Source organism: Tubulanus polymorphus, chromosome 3 (assembly GCF_964204645.1).
Source record: "Tubulanus polymorphus chromosome 3, tnTubPoly1.2, whole genome shotgun sequence".
NCBI lineage: Eukaryota > Metazoa > Nemertea > Palaeonemertea > Tubulaniformes > Tubulanidae > Tubulanus > Tubulanus polymorphus.
In genome coordinates, this window is record NC_134027.1 from 7,005,410 (window position 1) to 7,023,087 (window position 17,678).

The 17,678-nt window shown below is 37.6% G+C and overlaps 3 protein-coding genes across 3 annotated transcripts; 2 read left to right on the plus strand and 1 right to left on the minus strand.

The window, feature by feature from the left end:
- Window positions 1–51: 51 nt before the first annotated feature.
- On the minus strand, window positions 52–3,805 carry LOC141902473 (charged multivesicular body protein 4b-like). The gene is made up of 5 exons (XM_074790206.1): window positions 3,393–3,805; window positions 2,950–3,127; window positions 2,754–2,868; window positions 2,031–2,163; window positions 52–1,734 (listed from the first exon to the last, which is right to left on the minus strand). Exons 1-5 carry the CDS (start codon window positions 3,577–3,579, stop codon window positions 1,685–1,687), a joined length of 663 nt encoding a protein of 220 aa, XP_074646307.1. The 5' UTR covers window positions 3,580–3,805; the 3' UTR covers window positions 52–1,684.
- A 659-nt stretch (window positions 3,806–4,464) lies between these two features.
- Window positions 4,465–17,628, plus strand: LOC141902312 (uncharacterized). The gene is made up of 3 exons (XM_074789977.1): window positions 4,465–4,651; window positions 12,956–13,198; window positions 16,594–17,628. The coding sequence occupies exons 1-3, from the start codon at window positions 4,571–4,573 to the stop codon at window positions 16,603–16,605; spliced, it is 336 nt and encodes a 111-aa protein (XP_074646078.1). The 5' UTR covers window positions 4,465–4,570; the 3' UTR covers window positions 16,606–17,628.
- On the plus strand, window positions 13,232–16,584 carry LOC141901057 (uncharacterized; the record flags this gene model as incomplete). The annotated part of the gene is made up of 1 exon (XM_074788131.1): window positions 13,232–16,584. A coding segment is annotated over one exon (2,556 nt), but the record flags the coding sequence as incomplete, so codon positions are not given.
- Window positions 17,629–17,678: the final 50 nt, after the last annotated feature.

Genomic DNA, 17,678 nt, shown 5'->3' on the forward strand with positions numbered 1-17,678 from the left:
TCGAATAGATTCAAGCCTTCATATATTTCATTAACAATTCTATATTGAAAGTTAAACATTAGGCTACATATGATATATTTACAGAACCTTGAAGTGAAAATAACTTAAATTGCTCTCTTATGGTTTGTGGTGTGCATTTATATATAGAGAATTAACTCCTTTCAAGAAAATGAACACGAAATAATAACAATAATGCTGCGTCCCTAGACAACTTGGAGAGGGATCGAATTCCTTCAGAAAAAAACTCTTCCAACAAAAAATGATTGTTTTCAATAACAATCGGACCAAGAGTAGTCACCACTAACAACACCTATGTGTATTTATAAAAGAAACCAATTACTTCGATAAACCATCTCTTCGATAAACCATCTCTTCGCAACAGTATGTATTCTTGACAGAAAACCCACAGAAATCGTGCTTTATTAACTCTCTCTATTCATTAATGAGAAAAATAATCAAATATTGCCGGTATGTGGATCGATAAATGAATAATTGGAAAGATTACGCCAGACTCTTTCACCTATCGATAAAATCGAATTGCAGACGGAGTAAATCTCCGGCAAGTCATTCAACGACATAAAAATCTTAAGATTTCCTTCTTCATTTGAAATGAGACTATTTGTTACCGTTGTTGAAATGATACTTAACATGCAAAATCACAGTTATTAGAAGGACCAACAAATTTCAGAAATCGATGTGCAATACAATTTTCACTCACTACTTTAGTCAACCTTCTGAGTATTGCAGAACGGAGCTTCGTCAAAAGTCCTAGGTAAGTTATTTCGGATACTTGTATAATACATGTTGCACAATCATTTTAAAAAATTCAGTTGATCCTATTTATTTTTCGTACATGTATTTATATTATTTTTTTGCTCAATCAACATGAGACATACAAATCTTAAGATTTCCTTCTTCATTTGAAATGAGACTATTTGTTACCGTTGTACTTTTAACATGCATACATCACAGTTATTAGAAGGACCAACAAATTTCAGAAATCGATGTGCAATACAATTTTCACTCACTACTTTAGTCAACCTTCTGAGTATTGCAGAACGGAGCTTCGTCAAAAGTCCTAGGTTAGTTATTTCGGATACTTGTATAATACATGTTGCACAATTTTTTAAAAAAATTCAGTTGATCCTATTTATTTTTCGTACATGTATTTATATTATTTTTTTGCTCAATCAACACCATAAGTGAATCTCATGCATATGAGACAACTGATAACAAGAAGATTGCAAAACCTCAAATGTAGATGGATTATATCTGCTGACATCAACAATTTCTTCGAGAATTCTATGATTGGACTTAGATAAAAACATTCCTTTAGTAATTTTGGCCCTCTATTGTATTTATCATCAATGCAGTACCGGTATCATCATTCTGACATGTATTATATCATGCATACCCATGAAAAACATGACCTTAATCAAACCACCTTAATCAACTCATTTGTACTTCAATCTACATGTACCGGAACTACTTTACAGGATAATACAAAAACCATTTAAGGTGACTATGATATTTCGATCATCTTAAGCTGTTATCCAAAATAATTCCATAATGCTTTCATGCATTAATGTATTTGATAAGCGTAATGCAATTGTCACAATGAATAAATCTACAGATGGTAAGTTGAGGCAATTCAGTGGCAAAATGATGTCTCATCCTTGATCAATTATGAGGCCCAAGCTTCTAATTCTCTCAGGTCATCATCCTCAGCTTTAGCTGTAAAAGAAATGAAATAGTTATGGTTTAGAATATGAAAATCCTTTGAGTTCCACAGTTGTAGCTCGGAGTCGAGTCTTGCGTTTAATTGAAAATGTACATATTTAGACTCTAGAGTAAAATCAGCGGAACCAGTATGTGGAACAACTGAGGAACCAGATGCAATGTCTGTAAATTACTAAGAAGTACAAAAACATTCAAATTAAATAGGAAAAGACACTAGTGTTTGAAAAAACTACATACAGAAAGATCCTGGGTGAAACTACATGAACTATGCAAATGAAAAATCCACATACCTTTACTAGGTACTGGTATATCACTACTCGGGATAGCGGGTAACTCATCAACATCCACTGTTCCACCAACATTCAATAACTGCTCATCAAGTTCCTCTTGTTCTAATTCTTCAAGTTCTGCATTCAATTCATCCTGCATAAAAGATGAAAGTACATACACACATTCGTTTGAAAGAAATTGCAGAAATAATCATGAACAATATTAATGGGGTCCAATATACAATATAAACTAGGGGTCCACGGACACCATGCCCACTTGGGTCCCAAGGGAAGTGGTTTGAAATGCTCAACAATCTGACAACTTTAATATTCAAGACCCCCTGGTGAACATATGCTAAAATCAAGGTCCTTGAAACTCAACACAATCAAGGAACATGTCATGAGCTACAAATTTGTGATTGATTATGGTAACAAAATATGCCTAGGTACCAATATAATGTGGAAATATGAAGTTATTGCGCTATTCAACGCCCCTGGTGACCATATACAAAAACCAATGGGCACCAAAAAAGGTCACATCCAATTCACCTAATTCTTTTTTTATACTGATGGGCCATGGGGGATACAAACATATATGAAAGGTCAAGGTAATAGATTGAATTTCCCGCTGAAAATTTCAAATATGTGTAAAATGTGCTGATTTCAGCGAACAAAAATGGCCACCAGTCGGCCTTTCATGACTCTTGACTGGGCTAGTTTTTGGGCTGAAGATACATTACACACCTCATCCAGGTCCATATCAAATCCAGCAGGTGTAGAAATTGCATTTGAAATTTCTTGTGATAATTCATGCTGATCTTGTATGTCATCCATAACGTCTTGAACTTTGTCTATGTCCCTAGAAAACAAAAAATGTATGCAATGAATTTCATCTTCAAGCTATTCAAATTCTGAATAATCTAAACTGAGTCGAACTTACAAGCCTTGATGAGCCCCTTTCAAAGCTTGCGCAGCATAATCCATAGCCTTAAACACCTCAGTATTCGTACTAGCATTTTCTAGGCCTTCTCTTTGGAATTCAATAGTTGAAAGAGTACCATCGATCTGCGTTAACTGTTTATCAAAACGGTGTTTTTTCTTCAATGCATTCAGAGCAACTAAGATAAGAAACAAAAATCTTTTTATGAATTCTAAATGAATTAAAGTAAGATTTGCATGCCCATGCATAGTGCAGTTTAACTGCAGTTTACTGTTTAGGTCACCTTTCTACTGTGTGGCGCTAGTGAGAACCATAAGTTAGATACCGTACATAACCATTAGGGACATCTAAACTGCAAATTCTCCGCCATAGCCTATGCAATGCCAGTCTACCTACTATTAGACCATAGTGCCTAGGCTACTACTTCTAAACTATCTACCTACCTCGTTTGTTTGTACGGGCATTCTTTTTCGCAACAGCATTCTGTTCATTTATTTTCTTCTCTAAAAATTCTGACTTTTTTGCCAACATTTCTTCAATTTCTCTGAGCCTCTGAATTGCTTCTTGAGGACTGGGGCCCTTTCCATCTTTCTTTCCAGTCCCGAAGAGTTTTTGAACGAGTTTGCTCATTTTCAGTTTTGTGTCGTGACGGATGTTGGCTGTTGCTGTTGTTAGCTGCTGGATCCTTCAATTCGATTATTCTTTGTTTATCGAATAGGTTAATTCGGCAAGTAAAGGTTATGTTAGAAAGATCAATGACTCAGAATCACGAACAAATCGCGATGACAAAGTAGTTGAAAAGGCCAAAAGTAAAAAGTACAATTCTCGATTTTTCACTTCCTGGTTCTCGCGCCAGCTAGCGGACGCTTCTCACGTTGAATTGAATTGGTAGTACTAATTATCGAAAAATACCGTTCTGGTAATTTATCACAGAGCGGGCTTTGCGAGCGGTCACCCTTGACGTGGTCCTGGATTGGCAGGAAGTTGCATCCAACGGACTCACTGGATTTTGCTGTCTTATAATGACACCACTCACCAGATATCAGTGAAAGTCATTCTACAATCGCCAGATCGGGGCAATTGAGTCTCAGACTCAAGTGAGAGTCTCACATCCGCGAACCACACTAAATTGCGAGATATGCCGCTTGATATCTTAATCAATTTTGTAAGATGAATATTCATCGATCCAACCATCACTCGTTTACAGTTCTATCAACTAGAATCAACAACGGACCTAAACGAAAAATTCATGAAAATTAAGTGTGATCGATGTATAGAACATTTCGCACCTTTCGACAATACCTTTTGACATATTTTTAGGAGCACCGGTCACACTAGCAATGTTTGATGAAACGAGATTTTCATAAAATCGGGCCCAGAATAAGCTAATTACTTCGCACTAGGAACAGTTACGTTGGTACACCAATATCAAGCTCCGTTGCGACGCGTGCGCAACAGCGACTAGCGACAGAAAGTGGATTATGTGCCGCCCGCTTCAATCAATATACACCATTGCTACGGTAACATAGACAGCGAACGAACACACCACAACATCATCAGTATCAACATCAGTCTCCGATCGAGACGCTCTAGAATCAGATTCCGAAAACTGACCGAAATAATGCGGTCCTATTTCGCCAGCATCCTTGGTATCCTGGTGATTGCCGTTATTTTTTCACAAGCACTAGGACATGCACTCAAGGTAAGTAATGCTTTTTATCGTCGTCGATTCCTATCACAAGATTTTCCGATTTTATAAGTAATTTGCATCTAATAGTAAGTCTATAGTTTTGGCGGGTAAGTTATTAATGTAGTTAGAACCACAGCGTCAAAACAACGAAAACATACTCGTAAATCCGACAGAATTAAGTTCAATCGAAACACTAGTTTGAGATGTATTTGAGAACTAAGCGGCAAATATAATGAAACGTAGAAAACGAATCTTCAACTAGTCAAATTATTTCATTCCTTTACATTATGTAGCATGTTTAGAAAAATCATGCTAAAAATATCGCGATTCATTCACTTGTATCGAATACATTTTAACTAAAATTCATGGTTTCCATTTCGATTATGATAATTTGTATTCTTTTGCGCAGTTTGAAAATGATTATTTCACCAGCCTTTCGATCGTTCAATCCGGCAACATATTTACCACGCATCATTGGCCGTTCACACTAGTAGGCCAGCACGGGATGCGATATTTGGCGAAACACCAGTCACAGTCACCTGATTATCTATCTAACCGCATCAAATAGTGGAACAGTGATTTTCAATGGGATCCACAGCTGTATCTATTATCATATGTTAACAAATTCAGACGACATCCCCACAAATATAGATTGATTAAATGATAACAGCCCCGAAAGATGAAGTCTGATCCATGAAACTGGCCCCAAGATCTATCCAAATTACTTGTTCTAAAGTAATGCCTTTTGACCATTATAAAATACCCCATGCGCACGCACGCACACATTTTTATTCGTGATATTCCGATTATTTTTGATCAAATTTCTAAAATTACTTTTGACACTTGAATTTATACGTATCTAGCCAACAGTTACAGCGAATACTGCGAATAATATATTATACTTAATGGGCTCTGTGTACGAAAAACAGTTATTTTTCACTATCGACTCTTCAGCTAACGTTTGGTTTTGAAGTAGCGCACATCTAATAATAATCACCATCATCAATTCTGGCTCGTAATGCAAGTGCATTTAAAAAATTCTCGCCGCGGCATCGTTTGAATAATATCACGTCAATTTTGCCTCGTTATTCGGCGTCAGAAAATGCATGTTGGTTATGGGTATGTACGAGGGTTGTCATGTTTATGCTACATGAAAACAAGCCAGACTTGCTTCTGAGTGGGGAACAACCCTGTGGGATTCTCGACGAATTAAATATTTACTGACGCGGGATGGTTTGTTCCCCTAGGTTCATAATTTAGTAACGCTTTTTAGACAACTTTGAGTATTACTAATGATGATTGTAATTTGTATCCGTTAGTTTATATTGAAAACGCCAGCAAAAATTTCAATCCCAATAGTCACAACTACGCGCACGAAGCCATAGAGGTGACGACGCACTTCAGAAAAAGTATTTCTCAATTTGAAATATTAAACATACTTTCGCCGAAACAATATAAACGTTTTACCACGATTAGGACAATCTGTATTAATCACCATTTCGACCATAAAAAAGTGATTGCAGTACAAATATAATTTTTATCACCGACCAATTACTGTTATAAAGTGACTGTTATATATGTTAGCAATTGAATTTTATTTATTAAATTGAATCTTATTTACATTATACAAGTTATTATACATACATTCAATGCTACACACAATATATAAATTATACAAGATTATATAATAAATGATGTAATAATATAACCGGCAGTATAATGAAGGACACAGTACAAACCTAGATGCTGTGCCCCAGCAAGCAGGAGGTACTTTGCCCTAACGAACAGAATGAATCGATGACATGGAGGTGAAATGAATTGAATACGATTCAATATCCATCAGTCATCAAAGGCGCTGCTATGAAAAAAAAGTTGAATCCCTGGTGACCGGTTAAAGAAAATAATACGAAAAATTATTTGATTAAGTGATTTTAGATTCTATATCAAAGGATTTTACGTGAATAAATGACTAATTTCGTAAAATTCCACACGTGTACGAGTGAAGTAATTTTAATGTCAACAGGATTTACCCTATGTATCCAACAGACAGGATCTATACGCAGTTTTGCCAAACTAATCCCCACTATATTTCACTGCGAACACCTGCAGCTCCTGAAATTATAGTCAGTCATCAATGACTCATATAAATACGATTTTTACGCGCAAGTGCTTGCGCATTGTTTAAATAGCTGGCTTTTCATCAGTTAACTTCTGCCCATCAGAATCATCAGATGCTGCCCATCGGATATATATCTATATACACTCAATGACATTTTATATACATGATCTCTTGTTCTTTGCTTTTCTGTTAATTTCCTTCGTGAATTCATTATCTACCTTTAGCCAGTTGAAATGAATACGCTAGAAATGTTATTTGAATGTAATGCGCACATGAAGCGAATTTAGCACACAAAAAAATAAATTGATCTGGGCCTCTGAAGTGTAAATGAACAAGAATTGAAAATGAATATTTGATAACCTAAGAAGGATTACCTCTACACGTATAGATTAATCAATTATACCTCACCAAAGCTAGCTATTTTAGGATTAAAACCAAGTGAATAGGTGATTAAAGGGGATATAACATATATAGAGAAATTCACATAAGTAGAATTTATTGTGCTATTCATGTAGTACGTAATCATTTTTTTTTCTAGCAAACATTCGCATACCAATGAATATATACCGGTATCCAGTAAACGCAATTTTCCTCTCAATCTGAGGGCAACTTTTCTTATCTGCACAATAATCTGGTCAATCGGTAGCTTTTTCGGATTCTAGTGACGCGATGGAAGCCAAATAAGATTAACGGGTTATATTGAACAATCGCATTGGCGATGTGGTGCAAGAGCTGTTAGCAAACAATGTCCTAATTGGATGAATACCATTTTCACTCCAAAAAAATGAGGTTACCAGCAATTTCGGTAAATCAACTGTACACAGTCTATATACGTCATTGAGCTGAGTCGAGATCTAGAGTTGTCATGCAACAACCCCCATGTATATAATATGCGACCGTAATGGTTATCTTTGATAATACAATCAGCAATAGTGTACGGTTTGTAAGTTGATTATGTCCGTTTCTTTTTCTTCGTTCTGAAACGTTTCGAAAGTTTACGACTCGAATCTGGCGGTGCCAGGAGATCCCGGTCACTTACGCAGGCACTCGATACTATCGATCTCATGAACTGTTCGATAAAAAGTGACGACAAGGGAAGGTTCCTCTCATCTCTCGGTATATAATTGCGCAATGTTGGCATCAAGTTTGGTGAAAACGGAAGTCGTAACGGCCTGTGATGAGGACATTTGAAAAACATAATTCGCAATATTAACTCTGTATTTTCTGATTTATCTTTTATCTATAGAAAGCGTTCCCAGGGCGTGGTCGCATCACGAAGATATCATTGTATCCCTTTCGAGTTGCAGACATATCTGTGCTAGTGCATTAGTCATTGTTTTTTGGTTTATAAGGCTAGGCAGTCTCAATCGGACATATTTATATTGCGCATATATATTTTTGTCGGAGCTAATCGTAAATTCAAAACACGACTTCCGTGGGCGACTCATGGGACCTGCGTGTTGTGAAAAGGAATACAGTTAATGACTGCGATGTCTGCGGACGCGGCCGATGATTAATTCTAGCCGGCGCTCGGCTTCTGCTCTGTCGAAGCAAAACAGAAAAACCGCTAAAATCTCATTTTTACAATCGATAAGCTACAGCCGCAACGGTGGTTGTTATTAATTAGATTTTCCAGACGAGATAACTTGACAATAGTGTTTGATGCATTTGAAACCCATAGAGTGCATTATCCACAGAAACACATCCATATCAACTAACACTCCAAACACAAATGGCATGTCTTTCAATGAAATTAGACATGATTCCATCAATTACATCAAATTCAAGATATCGCTATTATGTTTCTGTTGCATTCTTTCTCAAAGATTCTCCAATTTTCAATTTGGGGACCTATCTCTCTGCTAGTTGTGTGGTCTGATAGATGATAAAGTAAGTCATCTTCCAGAGAGATGTGGCATGAAACCTTGTAAGGTGTTTTTGTGAAAATCAAGCTGCGGCCAGGTACGTCCGCTAACCTGGGAACGGCTGCGTGTGATTCGACGCTGAGAACATCGCCACTCTATGCTGAAAGTAGAAAGGTTTATGCTGAAAGTAGAGCATAACATTTATGTTTATAAGCCTATGATAACATCGGTTTGGCTTCTAAAAGAAAACAATCCAACATGACTTATGTTTTCTTGAATATATATTCAATTTTACATAGCACTCTAATCACTGCAGCATTGTTAGGTCGACTAAATCGCCACATGGCAATAAAGACCTCAATCAACATATTAATGGTGTTGCTCGATAACTTCACAAATGGATGTGAATACATACGATCATATATGCTAGTATCTGTCTGTCTGTGTGTCTGTCTATCCATCTATCATCGATGGCGTTGATCGTTTACGTGATCTGTCAACGCTTGATTACCAATTCTGTCTCCATATGCTAACGTTTCACTGGGACCATAGCACAGGCAATTACATCTATCCCCGCATTGACCGGTGTTGCGGGCTTATTGCGCTGTTATCGGCGGATTAATGTAATTGCCATTTGACGACCTCATCGTCGATAATAAATGAATCTATTCAAATCGACTGCTTTTTCCTTATTTAGTGGCAGTGTTTTTACCAAGATGTAGTCAGTAATGGCATAAATTTTCACTACGTCCGTACGTATACTCCTCAAAACGAATAGACTATCGGGTTCTTTCTTTGTATCCAACTCAATAGTTATTGGGCATTTAAAAAATTAGTTTACCTACTTCAGCTCTAGCATCAGTATCAACTGTTTCGATGCACGGAAAGTGTCCTCAGCTGGGAACGGACACACGTGCTTGCCGACTGATGAATGATATTGACTAATTACGATCCAGTCGTCTGAGTCGTGAGCACTTCCTGCCTTTTCCAATCTTGTCAAAGATCGGGATATGCAAGCAGTTCTACGACATGGAGTAATTGTTCTGTCAGTATGAATGCTGCTGTTATGCCCGATATTCAGGAAATGTATATTTTTAATTTGTTTTAAGAATTCATAGGATTAGTTGATGTTGACAGTGCTGTCCCAGTCAGACTTTTACTTCAATAACAATCGAAAAAAATCCGCCAGATGAGATTTTTTTAAACATATTAACATAGTTGCTAAGTAACAGTTTATTTGCATGCTGAGTCATGCGTCTGAGACGAATATTGTATGAAATAAATCAGCAGCATTCTGCAACAAACTGAGCATCTAATGAATAGCCCGAGTACTTCATAGTCAATAAAATGATAATATATCATGACGCTTTACGTTTAAGAGCCCCAAGAAGCCATCACAAAATGTTCATCTCTTCGCATGTCGTATAATTGTATAATGGATTGGATTTCATCATGGGTTTTTTGTATTGCTCGGGAGCTCGTTTCATGCCTCAACGTAGGCTTAACAATGTACGCACTTCACAGCAATCATTGCGGGTAGTCGGATCTGAGGTAAATAAAATGATTTTCGATATCACCACAAAAATTGCTATGTAAGTAAAAGACAGACACAGATGAAATTTCAAGTTCTTCCCCATGTCTGGTGTACAGTTCCGTTCTAGGGTGAGTCTCCCATTTCTTTGTCATCCATTAAAACTGCATTGTCCACGACAGGTTCTTAATTACGACGTCGCTTTTTTGTTCAGCGCTAAGGCAGTCAGCACTGACCTTTTATCCCAGTCCGTCACTTTCGCGTGATGACCAATATGACGCGCTATGACGTCACATGCTCACGTGTGGTATGCCTCCACGCTACATAAGCCATCCTGTTAATGGTAATATCGTATTGCATTGTATTGTATTGAAGAACCTCTCACTCAGTCTTGAAATAGTCTGACAGAACATCCACTCTGTTAAAGTAATGGTTTTATTCATCCAAAATAATGATTGCTGATAAGATCGTTTCGGCTTGAGTCTTTTTAGGGGGAAGAAATCAGACAAATAATTGCATAAAGCCCGATAAATTCGACCACTCCATCTAATCTTATATATTCGATTTTAATTCAGATTTATTCAGAATATTCCCACGTTGATTTGACGTCTGCTCTGCCAGTATTCCTATTCTTCTTATTCGACAATTTGAGAATCAAATCAGCGCTGATTCATTCCGAGAACGGGCTCAAGGCGAACACAAAGAATTTCATTCCTCACGGGTACTGCGCCGACTACGCCGCCATTACCCAATTTTTGCTCTAGTCTTGAATAAATTTCTACAAAGCGGAGATTGCACGACGTTACGAGTTGCATAAATTCCCGTCTTAAAATATACGAGTGTGTAATTTACCCAATTTGATTCAGATATTCATGAACGGTGGTGTCTGATGCTTATAAGTTGGACGTACTGTATGAACGGGTTCAAGCTCGCCTACTCGGTGGCCAACGTAACGAAAAACGCATAAGATCTTCTGATTTTAGTATCAATTAACGACACACTGTTTGAATAATTTCAAGTGAATGTCATTGGTTTGTTATTTCATTTGATTTCTGCCACATGTGTTTCACTTTACTATTGATGTACGTACGTACGTATAAATTGTCGGCATATGGAACGACGTGTCATTTAAAACCGGTGTCTAAACGGTGCTCTATTTCGACTTAAATATCAATATATTTCTAATATACCAGATGCGTGTTATAAATTCAAAAGCTTCAAAATATTGTATGGTTTGAATTTCGAAAATATCTTACGCGGGCGGCGAGAGAGAGAAAAATGTAGCACCGTCGACAGGCTGAACTACGTGATTTAGTTTTCTTGCCCCGTTACTAACGCGCGTCGCGGAAACACTAGACCACGAGAACACTCAACGAGCAGAACTTCTGAAATCCCGAGATGAACGGCAGACGATGAATTTAATGGACGTTTAGCGAATTTATGGCACTTAAACCGTTCTTACGTTTCCGTATGTGTTTCACGCGCGCCGTTCAACAAAATAATCCGCAATTTATGTCAGAATCGCAATAATACGACGAAGAATATCGCGCCGTCGTCGAAAATTATTTACACAGTGATATTCATTCATCGAGTGACTCTTAAAGATTTCCGTGCCTTAACATTTTTACCGTATTACCTAGAATTATCAAACCGATAATTTCGTCCAACTCTATGCCCGGTACAAGCACCAGTATATCATTATTTATTCTGGTTCGGTTCGCTTGATTTTAATAACAGTATACATTTTCGAAAATGCATTTTATATTCTGTCTCGTAAAAAGCACTCGTAACGCCAATTTAGAATATTGTTTTGTAGAAAAACACTTAACTCGGTTATGTGGTAGGTGCGTGCGCCAGTTTAAATACGTTAAATTGAGTCAAGCGAAAGCAGCCATTAATACCACCGACTGTTTAATAAATGGGTCTTACATAAATCCGACGAAAAATTACCCATTATCTACCGCATGGAAAGTTGAAATTAGCAAATGGTTTTTGGAAAAAATTTGATTTAGGCTTACAGGTCTACCGTCAAATACTGGGACGTATTGGATAGAGCAAGCATATCGGATTCACGAACGAACATCTTAGGTTTCGGCAACCCGAGACCAGAGTCGTTAATGCATTTGACAGCTGTATTCATAGCATGTATCTTCGAATAACTGCCGCTAAAGCTCGGGGAGATTTTCGATAATTCTAGTATTCACAATACCATCTATATATTTGCATATTAAAATATACGTTCCACATACGTTATGCACACGAAACTGTACTTATTTATGTATTATGTAATATAAAGGAAGTGAAAAGATTATAGACAAGTAACGACAACATATAAATAGTGTGACCATTTAATCCTTATAACATTATTGGTATCATTAACTTTGATCTTAAACAGTTTCAGAAACGATGAGAATCTTTAAGACTTGATGACTGAACGCCTTCATGGCGACCGGTGAACTTTTCGCTACAAAATACGAACAGCATACAGTAATCTATTATCAAATTAGATATACATAGCTTGGCTTATCAAGTAATGCGTTTGGTATGGACGAATATGTATGGAATACAAATGACTGGTATATGAATTGGTAACAGCATCGAGTTACTTTACCGTGTAATGGCCACCCTGGGTATACAACCATGGTTACAGAATATATATGCACCCCCTGATTTGCGTCATAACGATTCAGAAGTTGACATCGGTGTTGAGTTAACATTAATACAAATTCTTGGGAATCATTTTGGGATCAAATTCATATTCATATTTTACGTATTCTAATATGTAAATATTTTCGTTCCAGGATTCAGAACAAGAGTTGCATCGAGTAAAACGCAGTGAGCTTGAAGATGCACAGAAAGTATTGCAACGTGTGAAGCGCGAAGCCATCTTACAGCGCGTTAAACGTCAGCAATTTGACGACGTTCTCAACGCCGCTCAGGACATGGAGCTGCAAAGAGTAAAACGAAGCCGCCGAGATCTCGCAGAAGAAGACGTGTTGGAACGAGTTAAACGATCGAAACGCCACGCCAGTAAATTTGAGCAGGCAAGTAAACGCCACCATGATCTTCGAAAAAGAAAAGATTTTGTAGATCACCACCACGATGGTTCCTTCGATCATAAAGTACACACCCATAGCAAACGATATGACGTCATTAACCATGCTGTTGGCCCGGTCACGTTTGACGAATACAAAAGGCTTTCAGAAAATATCGATGAAAAGAGACACGGAACACATGAGGATGAAAAGAGACACGGAACTCATGAAGACGAAAAGAGACACGGGACTCATGAAGACGAAAAGAGACACGGGACTCATGAAGATGAAAAGAGACATGGAACTCATGAAGACGAAAAGAGACACGGAACTCATGAAGACGAAAAGAGACACGGGACTCATGAAGATGAAAAGAGACACGGAACTCATGAGGATGAAAAGAAACACGGAACTCATGAAGACGAAAAGAGACACGGAAAACATGAGGATGCAAAGAGACACGGACCTCATGAGGATGAAAAGAGACACGGAACTCATGAAGACGAAAAGAGACACGGAAAACATGAGGACGAAAAGAGACACGAAACTCATGAGGATGAGAAAAGACACGGAACTCATGAGGATGAAAAGAGACACGGGACTCATGAGGATGAGAAGAGACACGGAACTCGTGAAGATGAAAAGAGACACGGAAAACATGAGGATGAAAAGAGACATGGAACTCATAAAGATGAAAAGAAACACGGAAAACATGAGGATGAAAAGAGACACGGAACTCATGAAGATGAAAAGAGACATGGAAAACATGAGGATGAAAAGAGACACGGAACTCATGAGGATGAAAAGAGACACGGGACTCATGAGGATGAAAAGAGACACGGAACTCATGAAGATGAAAAGAGACACGGAACTCATGAAGACGAAAAGAGACACGGAAAACATGAGGATGAAAAGAGACACGGAAAACATGAGGATGAAAAGAGACACGGGACTCATGAGGATGAAAAGAGACACGGAACTCATGAAGATGAAAAGAGACATGGAAAACATGAGGACGAAAAGAGACACGAAACTCATGAGGATGAGAAAAGACACGGAACTCATGAGGATGAAAAGAGACACGGGACTCATGAGGATGAGAAGAGACACGGAACTCGTGAAGATGAAAAGAGACACGGAAAACATGAGGATGAAAAGAGACATGGAACTCATAAAGATGAAAAGAAACACGGAAAACATGAGGATGAAAAGAGACACGGAACTCATGAAGATGAAAAGAGACATGGAAAACATGAGGATGAAAAGAGACACGGAACTCATGAGGATGAAAAGAGACACGGGACTCATGAGGATGAAAAGAGACACGGAACTCATGAAGATGAAAAGAGACACGGAACTCATGAAGACGAAAAGAGACACGGAAAACATGAGGATGAAAAGAGACACGGAAAACATGAGGATGAAAAGAGACACGGGACTCATGAGGATGAAAAGAGACACGGAACTCATGAAGATGAAAAGAGACATGGAAAACATGAGGATGAAAAGAGACACGGAAAACATGAGGATGAAAAGAGACACGGAACTCATGAAGATGAAAAGAGACACGGAAAACATGAGGATGAAAAGAGACACGGAAAACATGAGGATGAAAAGAGACACGGGACTCATGAGGATGAAAAGAGACACGGAACTCATGAAGATGAAAAGAGACATGGAAAACATGAGGATGAAAAGAGACACGGGACTCATGAGGATGAAAAGAGACACGGAACTCATGAAGACGAAAAGAGACACGGAACTCATGAAGATGAAAAGAGACATGGAAAACATGAAGATGAAAAGAGACACGGAAAACATGAAGACGAAAAGAGACACGGAACTCATGAGGATGAGAAAAGACACGGAACTCATGAGGATGAAAAGAGACACGGGACTCATGAGGATGAGAAGAGACACGGAACTCATGAAGATGAAAAGAGACACGGAACTCATGAGGATGAAAAGAGACACGGGACTCATGAGGATGAAAAGAGACACGGAACTCATGAGGATGAAAAGAGACACGGAACACACGAAATGAAGAGATTTGATAAGAAACATGGTAAATACGAAGAAAATAAGAGGCACCAGGAAGCTGTAAAGCGACATCACTTGGCAGATAAAAGGCATGATAAGACTGATAAAAGACACCACGAATTTGACAAAAGACATGGACTACATGAGGACGACAAGAAGCGCTACGGAGATGCAAAACGTGCTTATGAAGAGATGGTCAGAAAGCGTCACCATGAAGCATTGAAGAGACACCACGATAAAAGCCTTGAAGTTCATGGTAAAGGTAGGAAAGACCACGATGATGTGAAGAGATATGAAATGTATCCGGATGCTGAGCTGATTGAACGACGATTCGATAAATCTCCAAAGAGACACAGCACGAGTAAGAGAAAGGAAGAGATTTTCCAGAAGCGCCATCATGGAGAAAGTGACGTTTTACGGAATCTGCATGAAATAAGCGAGAGGGCAATTCGCGCGCACGCTGGTCAAAGACCATCCGCTCTTTTCCCTCTGCAAAAAATACACCCTTCAGAGCACAGGGAAAAACGGGCGTTCAGATATAGACGACGTTACTTGTGAATTCATTTCCCGTGATAACATTACAGCACGACGATCATAGGAACATAAAAGGGAACACGGTTTTTCAACATATTTTAGAATTATTTCACAATTTTCACATTCCATGATTTTTCCTTATACTCATCGATTTGTATATGAGAGGTTCTCTGTGAACTGAACTTCGATGTTTGTCCTTGAGTGGTTACGAATTGATTGGAATGTATAAGACAATACGATAATCGAGTCGAAATTGCGATTTCTGAAAAATGATATGCTCTGTGGAGGATCGTGGAAAAAGATTACTCAAATAGCAATATCGGAGAGAAATACATATATAGTGAGACAAGGTAGTTTGGACGCTCAAAGGTAGAAACGCTAGGATGGAGAAATGTGTACTCATTGCTAAGCTACCGACACTCACAACTCTGTGAGATTTTCACATACGTATGAACGATTAAAAAACAACGCGCGAATACTTATGGATTTTTCACGAACTTTCCATTTTTCATAGTCCATGCTAAGCTTATGATATATTAATATACATCACAAGCATTGAATTTACATATTTAACCTTATACATTGAATTGATATATTTTACAACTTAGTTTTTTCCATATATCCCACCGTATATTGCGTGTTATTTGTTGTAAGTGTTGCGAGTTGTCTTTTGTTTTCTACGAGTTATTTTTGATATTTATTGAAATTGAGATTCATGAGTAAATTTACATTTTATTCATCTCTGCATATGTTTATTTATGCTTGATTTTTGAAATGTTTGATTTTGCACGAACATTTTCCTTACCTTTTTGTTTTATTTTTATTTTCAGAATTATATGTAAGAGACTGGTACTCCTGGCCTGGTCTCTCTTCCTCTCTTATGTAGCTGTTTGTTTTATGTGTTTTGTTCGTGACGTCTCGCCATGAAGTGATTAAACGTTTTTTTTCCTTGTGAAGCACGCTCGAGCTGCAATAGCGACGCCCCATACCCGTCGTACGTACGCGTCTGGTCTTTGACAACTATGGAGAACATATCTATCAATTATGTATTTTGCAACGCACATTTCCGGCTCATTTTATTGTATTATCTCTCCTGCAAATGTATCATTCGTACCTGAATAATATATAGATCCAATATCGGCTTTGGAACCATGGTAACACCGATATTCAATTATAACAACTTAAAAGTAATTTGTAATTTAAAATTTAAGAATCTAATTACTTAGTTACGTGGATTTTGTATGAATGAATATTCTTCGCCGCGACCTATTCTGTTTGCGGGTTTGCAGCTCGGAAAAGGAAATCTATGTTTATTTGTTAAAATTCGTCATTTTCTATTTCGAAACGCCTACGTTTGTTATGTATTGAAAACCAGCTTTCGATTGTAAACTCCACTTGATAACTCTGCTTGATAACAAAATTAGAAATAGAATGAAGAATTTTGTTTTATGAATATGGCTGTACACCTGAAATTTCTATCAAGTGTCCTTTCTTACGAATTTATTAATGGGAAGATAAGATATTTGTATTTATGTGATTAAGCAGATGCATCTTACATAAACGATAATGTTTGATCGGATATATGTATGCGGATCGTTTAAACATGTTTGGCCGTCAGTCAATTCAACATTATTTTCATTTACCAAGCTTTTTTATCATTGATTGATCTTTAGTTATTAACACATTTTCCGGGAGTAAATTCGTAAATTCTGCGATGTCCGTTCTAATCTCTCGCATAGGTGATAATGTAATTGTAAATAGTTATCTGTTTATCTCTGAAATGTTAATTACTTATTACTATCAAATAAACAGTTTTTCTAACATTGTCTGTTCACATTTTGAGTTATGTTAGTTATGTATAGATCATGCCTATTTCGAGGCTCTGAACTGCTACTGTTGATGTACCGAATAAACG

Coding starts and splice junctions, on each gene's coding strand:
- LOC141902312 (XM_074789977.1), top strand. CDS start 4,571: ATGCGGTCCTATTTCGCCAGCATCCTTGGTATCCTGGTGATTGCCGTT. Junction 4,652..12,955: donor CACTAGGACATGCACTCAAG/GTAAGTAATGCT, acceptor TTTTCGTTCCAG/GATTCAGAACAAGAGTTGCA.
- LOC141902473 (XM_074790206.1), bottom strand. CDS start 3,579: ATGAGCAAACTCGTTCAAAAACTCTTCGGGACTGGAAAGAAAGATGGA. Junction 2,164..2,753: donor TTGATATGGACCTGGATGAG/GTGTGTAATGTA, acceptor TCTTTTATGCAG/GATGAATTGAATGCAGAACT. Junction 1,735..2,030: donor TATACCAGTACCTAGTAAAG/GTATGTGGATTT, acceptor TTTCTTTTACAG/CTAAAGCTGAGGATGATGAC.